The 15,825-nt window shown below is 39.4% G+C and overlaps 1 protein-coding gene across 1 annotated transcript in view; it reads right to left on the reverse strand.

Moving 5' to 3' along the window:
- shisa8b (shisa family member 8b) overlaps positions 1-13,862 on the reverse strand; it is an 81,037-nt gene extending 67,175 nt beyond the window's left edge. The window contains exons 1-2 of the mRNA XM_061908995.1: positions 13,490-13,862; positions 11,166-11,839 (exon numbers count right to left, since the gene is read on the reverse strand). Of these exons, the coding sequence (XP_061764979.1) occupies positions 11,166-11,839; positions 13,490-13,558 (743 nt within the window). The 5' untranslated portion in view covers positions 13,559-13,862. The remainder of the gene's footprint in view (positions 1-11,165; positions 11,840-13,489) is intronic.
- Between the last annotated feature and the right edge of the window lie 1,963 nt (positions 13,863-15,825).

Raw genomic sequence — 15,825 nt, forward strand, 5'->3', positions numbered from 1 at the left:
AATACAAGGCTAATTTGAGTGACGTCAGTCTGCGTAATTGTCTTTCCACCAATATATTTATACTCTTGTCTAACACAGCTGTTGAACTAATGTCGATTTCCTTTTGTACTTACGCAAGTCCCTCAACCTAAAAATAAACAATGCTTAGGTATAGGGTCCTGGTTAATACTGCCATGCTTTTATTTTGAACCTTAGTTTTCAGTCAACAGGAAGTTACTGAGTGCATATTTTATTGCTGTGTAATGAGACTGTAATGTTGTGTCACATTTCTGAGCAGTAATGAGGAAGTTGAGAATACTATAATAAGACGTGTGCATAAACTGGACAATTTTCATGAAAATGCCCACTTTTTCATATTTTATGTTGACAATAGCGATCAAACATGTATGTCGATTTCGACATAAGCGGGCACGTTTGAGTAATAAGAACACGGCGCTTCAGGACTTGATGAGCAAAAAGGACAAACTCAAAGGAAAAGTTAAAGTTAAGTTAAAGTACCAATGATTGTCACACACATACTAGATGTGGCGAAATTATTTTCTGCATTTGACCCATCACCCTTGATCACCCCCTGGGAGGTGAGAGGAGCAGTGGCCAGCAGCGGTGCAGCGCCCGGGAATCAGTTTTGGTGATTTAACCCCCAATTCCAACCCTTATTGCTGAGTGCCAAGCAGGGAGGTAACGGGTCCCATTTTTATAGTCTTTGGTATGACTCAGCCTGGATTTGAACTCACGACCTACCGCTCTTAGGGCGGACACTCTAACCACTAGGCCACTGAGTAGGTCACTAGGCCACTAAACTCACAGAAAACTCATGTAAATAAAAGAAAAACTCACAACATTTGCACATACATGCTTTTTTTTTATTATTGGACAGCAATAATTCTCTGTATTAAAATGGTGACACTACCTGCGTGTCAAAGGCAAAGTGGTCCCATTGGTCACACACGTCCATATGTACTGCATGTTCATTCTGTATTGAATATTGCTTATCTGTCTGACTTAAATCAAGTGAGAGCAGTCAAACCCCTGAAGTGACTGTGCCCTTCATTACATAATAAGCCTACCGCACTTGTTGACACGCACACGCACACACTAATGCAAAGCCAGTCAAACATATATAGATCCACAAACAACAACGCACCCAGAGTAAAAACACTGGTTGAAGATTGATCTACTCATTAGGACTTAACAAGCACGCACGCACATGCAAACACAAACCTGCATGTATGCATTCACTGCCCCATATTTGTACTTGGACACACACACACACACACACACACACACACACACACACACACACACACACAAACTGCTTGGAGCATGTGACCTCTGCTGGATATTTACGCAGTTATAATATAGTGCATCTCACCGAGTGATCGTCCTGGTGACATGAGACTGAATCCCAGTACTATCATTGCTGTTGTTAATTCAACAATAAATCAAAGTATTTGAATGAATTTTGACTGTACATACTTCTTTCACAAATTCCCTTCGTTTCTAAAACAGGACTGACGGAATAAAGGTCCTTTTTGTGTTAGGTGGATTATGTATTGGTGTACATCAGTGACTTATTTGCAATAATATTGCAGAATAGTTTAAAAAGTGCTCTTCATAATATAATACACTGTTACCAAGTTTTGAGCACATGACATAGTGAACAAGTAGTGAACTGTGATTTTACGTGATTACTCTACATTCAAAAGTGTAATTAATCAGACTTTTTTATATATATATATAATTTACCAGCATTAATTTATCATTTAGTTGATGTACAGTAGATGCCCATATCTGCTGTACAGATTTATTTTAGAAAGGAGAAGTGTGGAGAACTTCTCTTGCCTTATTTGTATTCGACTTCATTAAATGTTTGGAGGGCAGCACGGGGGAGAGGGGTTAGTGCGTCTGCCTCACAATGCGAAGGTCCTGAGTGTCCTGGGTTCAATCCCGGGCTCGGGATCTTTCTGTGTGGAGTTTGACTGCCTGGGTTCCCTCCGGGTATTCCAGCTTCCTCCCACTTCCAAAGACATGCACCTGGGGATAGGTTGATTGGCATTACTGAATTGGCCCTAGTGTGTGAATGTGAGTGGGAATGTTGTCTGTCTATCTGTGTTGGCCCTTTGATGAGGTGGCGACTTGTCCTGAGTGTACCCCGCCTTCTGCCCAATTGTAGCTGAGATAGGGACCAGCACCCCCCGCAATCCCAAAAGGGAATATGCGGTAGCAAATGGATGGGACGGATGGATAAATGTTTTGGCAGATTTTTTTTTTTTTTTTACAAAACCAGTTTTCTTTTAGATGATATAGAAATTTGTTAGAGCTGTTCATTTACCTATTTTATTAACGAATGTAGTTATCCATAGAACTGGCACCCAATGCTATTAAAAAAGTATGGATTTTGAATCGAGAATCACTTTGAATGGAGAATTGATTCTAAATCGATCATTTGGTGCCCAAAGATTCACAGTTCTAATATATATATATATATATATATATATATATATATATATATATATATATATATATATATATATATATAAATGTAAGATGTATGTATGTATGTACATATATATGTGTATCGATATTTATGTATATACATAATAAATATCTATGTATATACATACAGTATACATGTATATATATATGTATATATGTAGTATATATGTACGTATATACATGTATTTACAGCCTATACGTATATAGCCTCTACATATGTAGTATGTGTGTGTACAGTTATATATAAATATATATACATATATGTATATATATATATATGTATATTGACAGCCCTAACATACATATTTTAAATACTGTTTTTATAAAATTTTACGCACTTACTGCCACCAACTCTCCCTCTGTCTCATCACTTATTCGTCTGTCAGTCTGGGTTTCAGTGTACTTGCACGTGCGTCAATTGCGTGTTTGTGTTTGTGGTGTGCCAAATCGACCGGTAGCAAAATACAAACTACATAGCGCATTGTGGTGACAGAAAAGCAAGCCAGAATAAGTTAAAGGGGGAACAATATCACCAGACCTATGTAAGCGTCAATATATACCTTGAAGAAAGACCATATGTTTCCGAATTCTAATAGGGTGAATTTGGCGATTTAAACGCCTTTCAATTGTTCGCTGTCGGAGCGATGGCCTTCCACCCGTGACGTTACAATGGGAAGCAATCCACCATTTTCTCAGACACATTACACACACAAGTCAAATCAGCTCTGTTATTTTCCGTTTTTTTGACTGTTTTCCGTACCTTGGAGACATCATGCCTCGTCTGTGTGTTGTCGGAGGGTGTAACAACACGATCAGGGACGGATTAAAGTTGTCCTATTAAATGTTGGATTGTGCATCAATTAGCACTGCATGCTAATCGATTCTAACATGGCAGACATGGCACAGAGGTGTGTGGATATCCTGCGACACTCAAAGCAGATGCATTTCCAACGATAAAATGAACGAAATCACAAAGGTGAGTTTTGTTGATGTTATTGACTTATGTGCTAATCAGACATATTTGGTTACGGCATGACTGCCAGCTAATCGATGCTAACATGCTATTTAGGCTAGCTGTATGTACATTTGTAGCTATATTTACATCCAGCCTTTCCCTCCACCCACATTTAATGCCAAAACAAACACTTACCAATCGACGGATTTAGGTTGCTCCAGTGGTCAAAAGATGCAATCGTTGGTTGGAAGGCGATCGCCGAATAGCGTCAATAGTTATTCGCTCAATAGCTTCAGTTTCTTCTTCAATTTAGTTTTCGCTATCTGCCTCCACACTCCAACCATCCGTTTCAATACATGCGTAATCTGTTGAATCGCTTAAACCGCTGAAATCCGAGTCTGAATCCGAGCTAATGTCGCTATATCTTGCTGTGCTATCCGCCATGTTTGTTTGTATTGGCGTCACTATGTGACGTCACCGGAAAATGGACGAGTGGATTTACAGATAGCGAAAATCAGGCACTTTAAAGCCTTTTTTCGGAATATTCCATGATGCGTAAAATTTTGAAAAAAACTTCGAAAAATAAAATAAACCACTGGGAACTGATTTTTATTGGTTTTAACCCTTCTGAAATTGTGATAATGTTCCCCTTTAAGATAATTTAAAGAACCAATGATTGTCACACACACACTATGTGTGACGAAATTATTCTCTGCATTTGACCCATCACCCTTGATCACCCCCTCGGAGGAGAGGGGAGCAGTGAGCAGCAGCGGTGCGTAACCCCGCATTCAAAAACAAGCCCAAAAAAACGCAAATTGCGACTCACAAACGTAGTAATTGACTTTAGAAAAATGCTATTATTTTTAAAAAACATTTTTTTTAGGCTTTTACATCAGCCTTGTTTGTGCATGTCTAAACAGCACTATATACTGTATATCACACTTCAACACTGCCCTTCTTGGGATATAAGTATCATCCATCCATCCTCTTATAGTCGTTTATTTGGCTGTTTTTTCGTCATACAGATCCTAAATTGTACACTAATTTCAGATGCTGGAAAGGTGCCAGAAGGTGTGTCTGTTTAATTTAAGCGGAGAATCACTTTGGATTTTCACTTCCAAAGCTGAGAGTGCTGGGATTTAAGAGGTGATAATCATCCTCTGCATGCGCAGCAGCATGAGAAGCAGTGACAACAGTAAAGTGAAACATGACACTAGTCTTAAATAAAGGTAAGTAAAACAGCGTGACAGCGCATTAGTGTTTCTGTAGGCGGAGGACGTATGTACATTTCCGCTTTTTACATCAGCAAGTGCTGAGATGTAGTAGTAGTGTACATGCAGCTTCATGAAGCAGGGATTTCTGTCATCATGCTTAAAAACGAATCGAGTGCGCAGACGGCAGAACCGTAATCTGGGAGAAATTAGTTGCATCTCAATGAGAGGACGTTAATCTGCTGAGATGGATTTGTGGAGGGAGGGTGTTGATTTGAGAGAGGTTTAAGAATACTGACTAGAAAATATATAGAAACGTCATCCTTTATTTATAATGATGGCGCAATGTGAAATTGTGTTAGAAGAGCACGATAAGAGGCAGCAAAGAGTGTCAAACTCTTTTTAATTGAGAGCCACATCGCAGGTATGGCTGTCCTCAAAGGGCCACTTGTAACAGCGAATAATACTTATTTGAAGATTAATTTATACAAATGTGCCACATGATATTGTTAAACAATTGCCTATGTTATTGGTTATTATTGTTGTTACCTACACTGTAAAATATATCTATAGATAATGTGATCAAAAAATTGGCAGAATTTTTCTGTAAAAATGTATACATTTTTTTTGTATTACCAATAATAATAAATGAAACAATGATACCAAATTTTGGCCACTGACCTGCCAGATTTTTACCGTAAAATCTATAGTCGTTTTTACAGTGTATTACTGTAAATGGATAAACAGTAAATTGTCTTTTTTTACAGTAGATTTCTGGCAACTGACCCGCCAGTTTTTACCTTAAAATCTGTTGTCATTTTTACAGTGTACAATTTGATGGATGTCCTGCTTTGAAATTACAAATCAGGCAGATCCTGTAGTATTTGTATTTGTATTTGCACTCACACAGTAGTATGTAAGTACTTATTTTTATTTTAACAGCAAAGAAGTTTGGAATGTATGGTCAAATAATATTTGTTGCATTATTAGATCACAGTAGAGGTTAAAAGATATGCAACTCCATGCAGTACATGTATATTTTTGGTCAAAATGGAAATGGGTAGAAAGATAAAGTACTTGATTGACACATATCATTTCCAGGCCAGATGTGGCCCCAGGCCTTGAGTTTTTGACACTTGTGGTTTAGATGTTTGTTTATTTTTCTAGTTAACTATGAGATCCATGTACTGATTATTCCTCAGGCCAATAAAAATATCTCCCGAGCTGCACTTTGGACACTTTTGACTGTGTGAACTTCTTTTGTGTGTTAATATGAGAAAAAAGAAACTATGTTATGGACAAAAGCAAATAAAGCCACATTTCATTTGAACCAATTAGTTGATTAATCAGGGCTTACTCACTCCTCTTGGTCTCCCTTAAAATGGAATTGATTACCCTTACAAAGGCATTTTGGCCAATTCTGTTATTCTAAGAGTTGAGTGCTTAGGAATTCCACTGGTCTGCACAGAGCTATGACCTCAATTCCCATCAAACACATTGAGAATGAACCAGAACACAAACTTTGAGCCAGGCCAATATTGGTGACCTCACAATTCAGGATTTTCACTTCCTGAAAGTGTCCCTTTTACTTTTGGTCGATTTGATACTAATTGGCGCGGCATCACATCATTTACATGCAACTGAAATGTTCACCGGTCACATTTCCAGAAAGGTAGGAATCAGAAGGCTATTATTCTTATTTTGTATATTCCTGAGAACAATTGTCCTCTACAGTAGACATTTTGTCTATTTTGTCAGGGATACAGAAGTGCTGTGCCTTTTTTAAGGACCAAAAAAGTTAGTAAAAAGATCCTCTCTATAACAGCATTGTAGTGTTTTTAAAAATTTGCTCCAAAAATGTGACATTCTCACAAGTTTTTTTGAACTACTAGCCACCAGTTGAAAATGATACAAAGAGAGGACCTAAAATGGAACCTTGAGGAACACCACTAGTATAACAAATGCCGCGTTAGTTACATAAATCACATTACAATAAAAAATGTGTTACTGCCAGAAAGGAGAGGATGTATATGGGTGCCTTGAGGAACACCTCTGTTATGTAAATCATAAGTTTGGACCCCAGTGTTTTATGTTTGCTAGCAAGATTAAAATGTCAATGCAAGGATCTGCCATTGTGTTTACAGTGGTCCAAGTTCCTGTATACAACAGGAGCATTTTTGTGTTTATAGGAATTTGCTGCAAAAATGTTTGTATCCCAAGTATTGAAATGAACTCAGAGGCCGGTATGTTGTCATTCCCTGGGCGGATTTGGCCCCGGTCGGCAAGTTGAATAACCCTGCTTTATGAACTCACAAACATCCATCCATCCATTTCCTACCGCTTATTCCCTTTCGGGGTCGCGGGGGGCGCTGGCGCCTATCTCAGCTACAATCGGGCGGAAGGCGGGGTACACCCTGGACAAATCACCACCCCATCACAGGGCCAACACAGATAGACAGACAACATTCACACTCGCATTCATTTTTTTTTAATTCAACTGACATTTGGAGTCAAAGAAGCAACAAAAAGTGCCTACTGCAGCAAAGATAGCCGCTGTAGGCTAATTAGTGTTCTTGGAAATGCCTGGTTTATTTCATATATAAGTCATGCTTACAAGCAAAGCGAATGATACAAAAGGGGGCAAAATACAAAAGCATGTAGAAAAAGACAACAGCAAAGGAAAACACACACACACATAAAAACAAAGAAAAATGGCCATATTAGAAAAACAGCAAAATGAAAAACGTGCAGCTTTACTGCAGTCATTCTCCAAATCAGTGACTTACTTATTAATGATAAGTCATGAAGCACGACAACATAAAGTTTTTTTTACAGTGCATCCAGAAAGTATTCACAGCACTTCACTTTTTCCACATTTTGTTATGTTACAGCCTTATTCCAAAATGCAATGAATGTATTTTTGTCCTAAAAATATACAAACACTAATGATAATGTGAAAAAGGTATTTAAAAAAATAATAACTACATTGCTGCATTCATCTTTCCCTCTATTCTGACTAGCCTCCCAATTCCTGCCAATGAAAAACATCCCCAGAGCAGGATGCTGCCACCGCCATGCTTCAGTGTACGGATGGTATTGTCCTGTTATTCAGTGGTGCGTGGTTTCCTCCAAACATGATGCCTGGCATTCACGCCAAAGAGTTAAAGGCCTACTGAAATGAGATTTTCTTATTTAAAACGGGAATAGCAGGTCCATTCCATGTGTCATACTTGATCATTCCACGATTTTTGCCATATTTTTGCTGAAAGGATTTAGTAAAGAACATTGACGATAAAGTTCGCAACTTTTGGTCACTAATAAAAAAAGCCTTGCCTTTGCCGGAAGTAGCAGAAGATGTGCGCGTGACGTCACCGGTGTGAGGGCTCCTCACATCCTCACATTGTTTATAATGTGAGCCTCCAGCAGCAAGAGCTATTCGGACTGAGAAAGCGACAATTTCCCCATTAATTTGGGCGAGGATGAAAGATTCGTTGATGAGGAAAGTTAGAGTGAAGCACACAAAAGAAAAGAAGAAGAAAAAAAAAAGTGACGGCTCCAGGCCTCAGCAGTGGGACCGTTTCAGATGTAATTAGACACATTTACTAGGATAATTCTGGAAAATCCCTTGTCTGCTTATTGTTTTAATAGTGTTTTAGTGAGATTGTAAAGTCATACCTGAAAGTCGGATGGCTGCGGTGGACGCCAGTGTCTCTCAGAGAAGCCAATGGAGGAGCCAAGATCACAGCTGCCTTTTTTGACAGCTACTGCAGGAGGACGCATAATCCACTGAAGTGGTATTAAGTCGGTAAGAGCCGACTTAATACTACAATTTTCCCATCCAAAAACTTGCTGGTTGACGTAGAGAAACATGTTCGCTTGGCCGCTCTGTGTTAAAGCTTCACAACAAACAAAGAAACACAGGCTGTGTTTCGGTGCTAAAGGCAGCTACAATCCACCGCTTTCCACCAACAGCATTATTCTTTATAGTCTCCATTATTAATTGAACAAATTGCAAAAGATTCAGCAACACAGATGTCCAAATTACTGTGTAATTATGCGATAGAAAGAGACGACTTTTAGCCGCGTGTGGTGCTGAGCTAGTATGTCCCCTCCAACCCGAGACGTCACAAACACGCGTCATCATTCCGCGACGTTTTCAACAAGAAACTCCGCGGGAAATTTAAAATAGTAATTTAGTAAACTAAACCGGCCTTATTGGCATGTGTTGCAATGTTAATATTTCATCATTGATATATAAACTATCAGACTGCGTGGTCGGTAGTAGTGGGTTTCAGTAGGCCTTTAATTCTTTGTCCCATAACACCAGAGAATTTTGTTTTTAATTGGTTTGAGAGTCTTTCGGGTGCATTTTGGCAAACTGTTTACTAAGAAATGGTTTCTGTCTGGCCACTCTACTATACAGGCCTGATTGGTGGTTTGCTGCAGAGATGGTTGTCCTTCTGGAAGGTTCTCCTCTCTCCACACAAGAATGCTGTAGCTCTGACAGAGTGACAATCAGGTTCTTGGTCACCTCCCTGACTAGACTGAGATGAATGCAGCAATGTACAGAGACATCCTGGATGAAAACCAAAACTTCCCATCCAACCTGATGGAGCTGTGGTGCTGCAAAGAGGAATGGGCAAAACTGCCCAAAGATAGGTGTGCCAAGCTTGTGGCTTCGTATTCCAAAAGACTTGAGGCTGTAATTGCTGCCAAAGGTAAAAGTATTAAGCAAACGCTCTGAATACTTATGTACATGTGATTTTTGTTTTGTTTTATAGTTTTAATACATTTCTAAAATATAAAAAAAACAAATTTTCATTGTGGGAAATTGTCTCTAAATTATCATTTTAAGGGCAAAAATGGAATATCAAATTTTGGAATAAGGCTGTAACACAGGGGTCAGGAACCTTTTTGGCTGAGAGAGCCATGAAAGCCACATATTTAAAAATGTATTTTCGTGAGAGCCATATAATATTTTTTAACACTGAATACAACTAGATGCGTGCATTAACGAATAAGCAGTAGAAAATGGATGGATGGACTTTTAAGTAACACCAACATTTTTAGAGTATAATAAGTCTCTTATTCTTCTTAATAACATTGTTATTCTGAAGCTAACCATCCATCCATCCATTTCTACCGTTTGTCCCGTACCAGGTGGAAACCTGCACAGTCACAGGGAGAACATGCAAACTCCACACAGAAAGATCTTGAGCCCGGGATTGAACTCAGGACCTTTGTATTGTGAGGCACACGCTCAAATCCCCCTTACACTGTGCTGTCGATAGTAGTGTGTGTGTGAAATGTTATTATTGAAATATTATTGATGGAGAGCAGGTGTTGTTGTGAATTCAGTTTTTGAGATGCTCTGATATTATAATTAATAAAATCCTTTCAAGACGATGTTTAGGAATTTCGTTGACCAAATCTAAATTAATTTAGATGACTAACCCATGACTAAAACACATTTTGGTTAAAAGACTAACTGAAACTAATTTAAGAACCTGTCAAAATTAACATTGGTGAACATTTTTTACACTCAATGTTTTTCCTTTTAAAAACACTGAATTGTAAGGTTTTTTTTTATAAAAATTGCTTGAAACAGTGGATGTCTCTGCACAATTATTTGCACTTAAAAATGTATGTTTGTAGTAATAAATATGATTATAACATTTTAACATAATGTTTGTGTTCAGTTACAATAATAAATAAAATACTTCTTACCATTAATGCGAATTCTTAAACGGGTGCGGTTAAAAACGAATGGATGGATTAAAAATACATGACAATGTTTTATATTTCAAACCTTGTTTTAAACACTATGATTACCAGCGGAATTATTCATTACTTAACATGTTAAGCAATGTCAGCTAAGATTTATCTGAGAGCCAGATGCAGTCATCAAAAGAGCCACATCTGGCTCTAGAGCCATAGGTTCCCTACCCCTGCTGTAACATATTAAAATGTGGAAAAAGTGAAGAGCTGTGAATACTTTGCGGATGCTTAAGCGGAAGCTTAAAAGTCAGGATTAGTTTGTGTTTCTTTCACGGCTATCATGTGTTTTATTTAGGTTGTCCATGGAACTAAAAACAATGAAGCTATTTATTACAGAAATGATTAAATACACACACATAGACACATGCAAATGTCAGTGGGCCTACATTTTTGCATGCATTTGACTTAGTTTTAATTTCCAATGTTGTTGACACACTAATGTCATTGTTGTGTTACTATTCCATCTTTTGGGGGTGGAATTTCCAACTTTCCAACCATCCTGCACATTTCACCAAACACAAAACGTACCATTGCATGCTGGCACAGCTCACCACGCTCCCAGCTGTATAAATGAGTGGACATCAGCTTTCAGTTTATTTGCAATTTGACCAGTGACCATGTACACCTTTTTGTACACTTGACATGGTCCCTGTACTCTTCTTTGCTTTAGTTACACAACACACATCCCTCTCAATACGCACACACTTTGTCATGCCACCTACCTGGTGTTGAGGTCAGTATGCGTCGCCCGGGTCGCCACTGCCCCTCCACGACTTTTCTCCAGGCCCAGCTTGGTAAAAATGCCCACCAGGACCATGATGGCCACCACCCCGCAGATGATGTAGACAATGAGGTGCGTGCGGTCCCGTTCCTGGTCCTCCTGGCCCTCGGTGATGGCAGCCACGGGCTTGCCGGTGTTGGCCCAGATGGGCGTGTCGTAGTTGGAGCAGATCCTCTGGTCCAGCCGCTGCTGGCGGAACTGGCAGCAGAAGCGATAGAAGCAGGTACCGCAGCAGTACAGAAAGACACCGGCGTTGCAGTTGAAGGGCGGGTCCCACTGGCCCATCACGTCGTAGTAACCCTGGCAACGAGTCCCGCCGACAGGTGGGCCGTCCTCGTCGTCCCCATCCCCGCCGCTCGAGGGAGTGGACAGGCCTGTGTCTTCCTGAAGGGGATTCTGGGTTGTCTCCACATAGCTGGCAGTAGTCTGGTTGACCAGGGTGGACGGGACAATGAAGAGGCTGTCTTCTGTTGCCGTTACTGGGGTAACCGATGCATCCTGAGTCAGGGCAGGCTGTGTGATTAGGAAAGAGAGGAAAAAGAGGAAGAAAAGATGGAAGGGGAGCAGAAAGTCCGGTGCCATGCTGCTGGCAGGGCCCTCTGTCCCGTGTCCAGCCTTCATGTAAAGGAAGAAATGACAAAGGTCAGTGGCCAGAACAATAATTTCAGGCTAAATCCACACAAAAGAGGAGAAGAATAATCTTAGAGGAAAATCTAATTTAAAACATTCATATGCTCGTACAACACTTCAAACCTTTGGCATATCTGTATGTAGAATTACATTATGCAATGGATTAACGAAATAAATCACAGAAAGCACCAATATGATTCAGTTTAAGAGAGTGTTCAAACTACAAGTGTTCACAAAGTAGACAACAAGAATTATGATGAATGACTTGTTCAGGGTGTACCCTGCCTTCCGCCCGAATGCAGCTGAGACAGGCTCCAACAAGCCCCACGACCCCAAAAGAGACAAGCGGTAGGAAATGGATGCATGGATCTTGAAACCTCTTATCCCCTTATTTTTATCGAGACACATATTTATGTATTTAATATGTGTTTGCTTACCATGTTAAAGTATTTATTTATCATTTATTTGTCCACTGTTATGATACAGAGAACAAGGAAATTGGATACAATTTCTATGGTCTGAAAAGGGGTAGGATTAAATAAACTCTGCTTCTTCTTTTCAGACGTGCTGTAATGAAACAACTGGAAATATGTGATGCATTACATTGTATCGTATGCATGTTCGGAATAAACTGAAACTGAACTGAACTGAACACAAAGACTGGTATTTCAAAATGTATGGATTAAAATTCCCACACGAAAACACACAAACTATGTTTTAGCCATCAGAAGCTTAAACAAACTATATTATTAGCATATTTTCAGTTCAGTTTCAGTTTATTTTGAACGTGCATACAATACAACGTAATTCATCACATATTTCCAGGTGTTTCATTACAGCACGTCTAAAAAGGAGTAGGAAGAAGCAGAGCTCATTTTATCCTACCCCTTTTCATCCTATAGCAATTTTATCCTATTTCCTTGTTCTCTGTAATTTTGATCTCCTTCTTAATACCATTTTATTGACAGATTAGCAGCTCCAGCTGGGTTTTTAGGTGTCAGTTTTAGCCCCACATTTTCAACAAGGGTTTGCTGTGGTTTTTTAATCCATCACACAAACATTACATGAAACAAACATGTCTGCTTGTCTGCGAATCATTCCACGGAATATAGTGGTGAAAGAAACGCTACAAAGCGTTGGTGACTCAACCTCTGTGCTTTTTTTGTTGAGTACGACTGCTAAATACGCCACCGAGGGGCCAAAGAAAGTCGCGACTGCGAATTTAAGACATAATAGCAAAATACAAAGTTAGCGTCCGTGTGGCTCTTTCCTCCCCTCCTCTCTCTTCGCTTATCGCAATACATAAAATTATTATTTATTCAAATATTGACAATTATTTAGTCTTAAGTTGATATTTTTGCTGGAGCCTATCTCAGCTGCATTCGGGCAGAAGACGGGCTACACCCTGGACAAGTCACCACCAAATCGCAGGGCCAGCTAATTGTTTGGCTTCCTAATGAAACCAAATATGTGAGACTGTGTATTCATGTTCTCATTATGACAAGACACCTTCACTTACAGACGCAATACTCTGAGAAACTGTAAACAAACCAATTACGCAAAAGACACCTTCAAAATAAGAGTTTATGATAATTATTTGGAAAGAGTCACAATCAAGCAGAAACTTGTTCTCACCTTTTCTGTCAGCTTCTTCTGCAAGCCTTCCCCAAACGTCCAAAGGTTGAAAATGTTCTCTAGAAACATCTGCAAAGTTTACTCAGCAGCATCTCTCCCCCCGGGGCTCTCGTCGTCTCCTCTTCATGTGTTCTCCATCCTCAGTCAAGAACCATACGCTCCTCTCCTTGTCCTCCAGAAAAAAAGTCCTTGCTCTTCTCTTCTTGCTTGTTCAGTACGAGTCCACAAGTCTCCTGCAGAGCCTGTGTGTTGTGTAAGCGCACATTCACACGTGTGCACATGAGCGTGTGTGTGTAAGTGTGTGTGTTTGTGTTGGGGGATGATGCTACACTGAGCACTGCAACAGTTCAGGAACCAAATGAGATCTCCTCCTCTGTTTACCTCTTGTCGGTGCCAGATAGGCAGAGAGAGGCAGAGGAGAGATAGAGATAGTGTGTATTTGGAGAAGGGGAGGGTGTAAAGTACTGTTAAAATTCAAATATAATTCAGGGGTGCCCAATATAAAAAAATCAATCGCACTAACTGATATATTTTAAATAAATACCTCAATTTTCCTCACATTTAGTCAATTTGGAACATTGAAATAAAACTGGGATTCTCAATGCACAGAAAAGAAGAGAAAATCATTCACTGGGCCGTACATTTTCATAAAGCAAACACAGTAACGTTAGAAATGTTTAATACTGAAAACATTGCTCACTTGTCAGCTTCGCCACATTTTCAATGAGATAAACGATAGTAAATTTGTTGTGAAAATTGAAAAAACAAAAAGCATTCTTTTTGGATCCAGGCATATGCTTGTTGATGACGCTCAGCTTCATATTACAATGTCAGGTATACCTATTGAGCAGGTCAAAAAAGCAAAACTGCTTGGTGTGCTATTAGACAGTCAACTGTCATGGTCCGATCATATTGATGGTATTTTAATGAGGATGGGAAGAGGTTTAGCCATGGTCAGGAAGTGCTCCACCTTCTTGACATCCTCATCAATGGGCCAAGTCATACAGTCCTTGGTTTTCTGTCATCTTCATTACTTTCCTATAATATGGTCCGCTCCGACTAAGTCTGACCTGAACAAACTGCAACTTGTTCAGAACAGAGCGACTAGACTGGTACTTTAATGTTCTTAGCGCACTAATATTTCATTTATGCATTCACACCTGCCCTGGTTGTCTGTTGAACAAAAGATGCATTGTAGTCTCCTTATGTTCTTTAGAACTATCATGTTAGATCAATCACCGGATTACTTTTATAAACAGTTTTTAAAATTAACTAACACACATATTCATGACACTAGGAATGCCAGCAATGGCTATTTGGCACTTCCTGCTCCCAGGACCAATCTCCTCAAACATACAGTCATGTATGTATATCATTCTGGAATGGGTTGCCATCTCACATTAATCTCTCACAAAGTAAATTGTCATTCAAGACAGCTTTGAAGATACACCTATTGCAGCTGCCCACATGACCTGAATTTTTAATACCGGGTTTAACTAGCTGTTTTATCTTATGTTGTATTTTTCCATTGTATTATGTTTGGTAATGCATGTATTCTTTGTATTTTAATTTTGTATGCTCCTATATGGACCCCAGGAAGACTAGCAGTCGCTTTGGCGTCAGCTAATGGGGATCCATTCAATAAACAATAAATAATTTGAGCTGTTTTGGGGGGGTTTAGTGTTAAACTTGAAACAAAATATTGTAGTTTATCAGAAGGGATGAAAGAGTTGCCATCGCTCTGCCAGACACACAGGCAATTCTCGACAACAACAACACCAAAAAGGAGATGATTCTGCTTGTATTAAGTGGCAGCAGTGAGCCGTTTGTGCACTACACAGCCTTTAAAATCTGGGCTTTAAAACTTAACTCTTGCGCTATATTAGGCTGAGACCTGTACTTTGTTTTTTATTGCAGCAACACTCAAAAAAACATATCACAGACATAGGATTTTGCACAGGGTAGTAGAATGGCACAGAACACACACCGGTCTGACATCGCATGCACATTGATTTGTTGGGGCTCATACTGAGCTAGCAAAACATAAAAAATGCAGTTAAGAGGCTAAATAACACGTAAAAAGTACTAAAAGCTGACAACAGATGAACTGTGCTGACTGAATGAGCACCAGAGAGTGATCAGCCCGCCCACAATTCCTGTGCTGCCGGGCACATAATGGCTGTGTTGCAGGCACACAATGGGTGGATGAAATGGTCGTAGACTGAGAAGGTTCGGACAACAAAGCATATTTTTATTCGGTCTGTGGTTCGGGAAGTTTTCATAAATCTAGGTTCCACTTTATATCTTAACATGAATTCATTCATTCAACATTTTTT

Source organism: Nerophis ophidion, linkage group LG08, assembly GCF_033978795.1.
Source record: "Nerophis ophidion isolate RoL-2023_Sa linkage group LG08, RoL_Noph_v1.0, whole genome shotgun sequence".
Taxonomy (NCBI): Eukaryota; Metazoa; Chordata; class Actinopteri; order Syngnathiformes; family Syngnathidae; genus Nerophis; species Nerophis ophidion.